The sequence below is a fragment of the Rattus norvegicus genome, chromosome 3, assembly GCF_036323735.1.
Source record: "Rattus norvegicus strain BN/NHsdMcwi chromosome 3, GRCr8, whole genome shotgun sequence".
Lineage (NCBI taxonomy): Eukaryota > Metazoa > Chordata > Mammalia > Rodentia > Muridae > Rattus > Rattus norvegicus.
In genome coordinates this window covers 93,596,753-93,599,425 of record NC_086021.1, presented here as the reverse complement: position 1 = coordinate 93,599,425, position 2,673 = coordinate 93,596,753, and the positions used below count along the sequence as shown (strand labels likewise).

General features: G+C 36.2%; 1 protein-coding gene across 1 annotated transcript; it reads right to left on the bottom strand.

Annotated features, from left to right (window-relative positions):
• Positions 1-1,734: 1,734 nt before the first annotated feature.
• Or5w14 (olfactory receptor family 5 subfamily W member 14) lies at positions 1,735-2,673 on the bottom strand. The gene has a single exon (NM_001000663.1). The coding sequence runs from the start codon at positions 2,671-2,673 to the stop codon at positions 1,735-1,737; it is 939 nt and encodes a 312-aa protein (NP_001000663.1).

The window sequence follows — 2,673 nt, the reverse complement described above, 5'->3', positions numbered from 1 at the left end:
AGTGTTACTTGATTTGCATATAAAATATGATACTACGAGGAGTCCAACAATTAATATGTGCATGCTAGAGAGGATAAAGTCCCATGATAGCTCTGTCCAAAAGTTATATAAATAAGTAGTCACATTCCATTTCTGATGGCCTGAAAGCACTGTGGAGGCTTGCCGATGTTTTGTACAGATTCAAAGGCTGAGAAATATGGAATCTTATGACTATAGATAATGACAATCACTAAAACATGCTCACAAAGGATTGTTTGTACTCAGGCAAATGCTGCCTCCTTCCTCAACCTGCAGTTTACAAAATCCTTATCCCTATCATTGTGACCTTTTCTCCCACAGTCCTTACCCACTTCAACTCTCTCTCTGGAAATCCTCTCCAATCACCCAACTATGTGTGTTTCACTAATACTAGTTGTCTCCTAATCCAGTGAAAATGTAACCAATAACAACCATCACATGTATACAAATGAGCAGGAAAGACAAAGACACATATGAGTGTGCCATCAGCAGAAAAATTATCAATGCCAGGATGAAAAGCAGTAACAAAAATGTCATCAAAGTGTTATCAATTTAATGGAACTAAAGATGGTGAAATACCATTAATTCATTTACCTTTGTCTCTCCGGAGCACACCAAATGGAGAGGGGTGACATATAGAAAAAGAAAAACTTCGGATTAAATTTACAGAATCTAACCCCATTGATCATTATTTTTGTTTTATGAGTATACCAGAAAGATAGTATAATAATTTGAGATATGAGGGAGGGAAATCTGATCAGAATACAAGGTGTTATGTACTAAAATAATTTTAAATGAATTAAGAAAAATTGTGGTCTCATTTTTCATTAATTATGTGTATATATGTGATTGTGTGTGTGGTGTGTGGTGTGTGTGGTATGTGGTGTGTGTGTGTGTGTGTGTGTGTGTGAATATGTGCAATAATGTGTGGGTAAGTGAATGTGTAGTACAATTGCTCAGTCAGTATAATTATTGGAATTATACATTCAATATGGGCTACTTGGTACTGGCTAACCAGTTGGCATTTTCTTCCTAGAGGAAAATATTTTTCCTACTCTCAACTTTCCTTACATGCCTATAGTTCTTTGTATAGGACTGAGTCATTGTGGGCTTTCCCTGACCCATTCTAGCTTGTCTATTGTCTTTGTTCAGCTTATGTTCAGTCAGTCATGTTGATGAGACATTATGCGGTTAGCTTCTGACATTTATAGGAGACACAATCTCAAAGCAAACTGTGGATACCCTGGCTCTTACAATCTCTACAACAGATAGGTAACATTACAGAAAAATCAAAACTAATCAAAACACAGAATTATATAGTCTAGTTACAAGGGATATATCTTTACTACTAAATGTACTTCTACAGAGGTCACTGTGGAAAGTCAACAGAAAGAAGGTAAGAGCTACTTTACTGTTTAGATTTTTGACCTTTACATAAAACAGAAACTAACAGCAGCCATACATATAAGTCACCACTTACAAAGATTAATAAATACTTCAGAAAGTATTGTGAAACCCATGAATTATATTTTATAGTAATTCCTTATTTTGTTCTACTGTGATACCATTACTAATTACAATGAGAAGATAATTTGATATATAAGATGTCTAAAATGGTCTCTTATTTGTACATTTTAGTTTATATATTTAATTTAGTAAACAGTCAGTGTGACACTAGTGACTCTTTTGTACTACATACTATATAACCATTAGTAACTAAACATTTATATTAAAACTACCTCTGAGTCTAATCAGAGCTTCTTTCACATCCTTATTCCGTAGACTGTAAATAAGAGGGTTCATCATCGGGATAATGAGGAGGTAAAAAACTGATGTCATTTTGTCTTGGTCTAGAGAGTAGGCAGAACTTGGTCTGAAATACATGAAGAGTGTGGTCCCCTGTAAAATCCCAACTGCAGTAAGGTGAGAAGCACAGGTAGAGAAAGCTTTGAAGCGTCCCCCAGAAGAACTGATCTTTAAGACTGATGAGATGATGTAACAATAAGAGACCAAGACACTCAGGATGGTGCTCAGTTCAATGAAACCAAAAAGAGTAAATACAACCAGCTCATTTGTTTGTGTGTCAGAACAGGAAAGGAGGTATAGTGGTGGTAAATCACAGAAAAAATGATTGATCTCAGTAGAGCCACAAAAACATAAACTAAATGCCAATGTTGTATGTATCAAACCATCTGCAGCACTTGCCATGTAAATTAAAGTTAAAAACTGGTAGCACACCTTGGTGGACATGTCCACAGCATACAAAAGTGGGTTGCTGATGGCCTTGTATCTATCAAAAGCCATCACTGCCAGGAGCATGCATTCAACATCTATAAAGACACAGACAAACAAGAGCTGCAAAAAACAGCCAATAAAGGGAATTGAATGTTTCTTGGCTACCAGGTCTACCAGCATCCTGGGTCCAACTGCAGTGGAATAGCAGAGATCAGAGAAAGAGAGGTGGCTGAGGAAGAAGTACATTGGTGTGTGAAGTTGAGAATCCATTCTGATCAATGTGATCATTCCCACGTTTTCCAGCAGAATAGAGAGATAAACAAGTAGAAACACCATGAATAAAACTATTTTCATGTCATAGTTACTAGTAATTCCCAGAAGAAAGAATTCTGGCAATGAAGAACAGTTCTCTTTATCCAT

What these genes read in the sequence shown, in the direction of transcription:
- Or5w14 (NM_001000663.1), bottom strand. Translation starts at nt 2,673, where the DNA reads ATGGATAAAGAGAACTGTTCTTCATTGCCAGAATTCTTTCTTCTGGGA.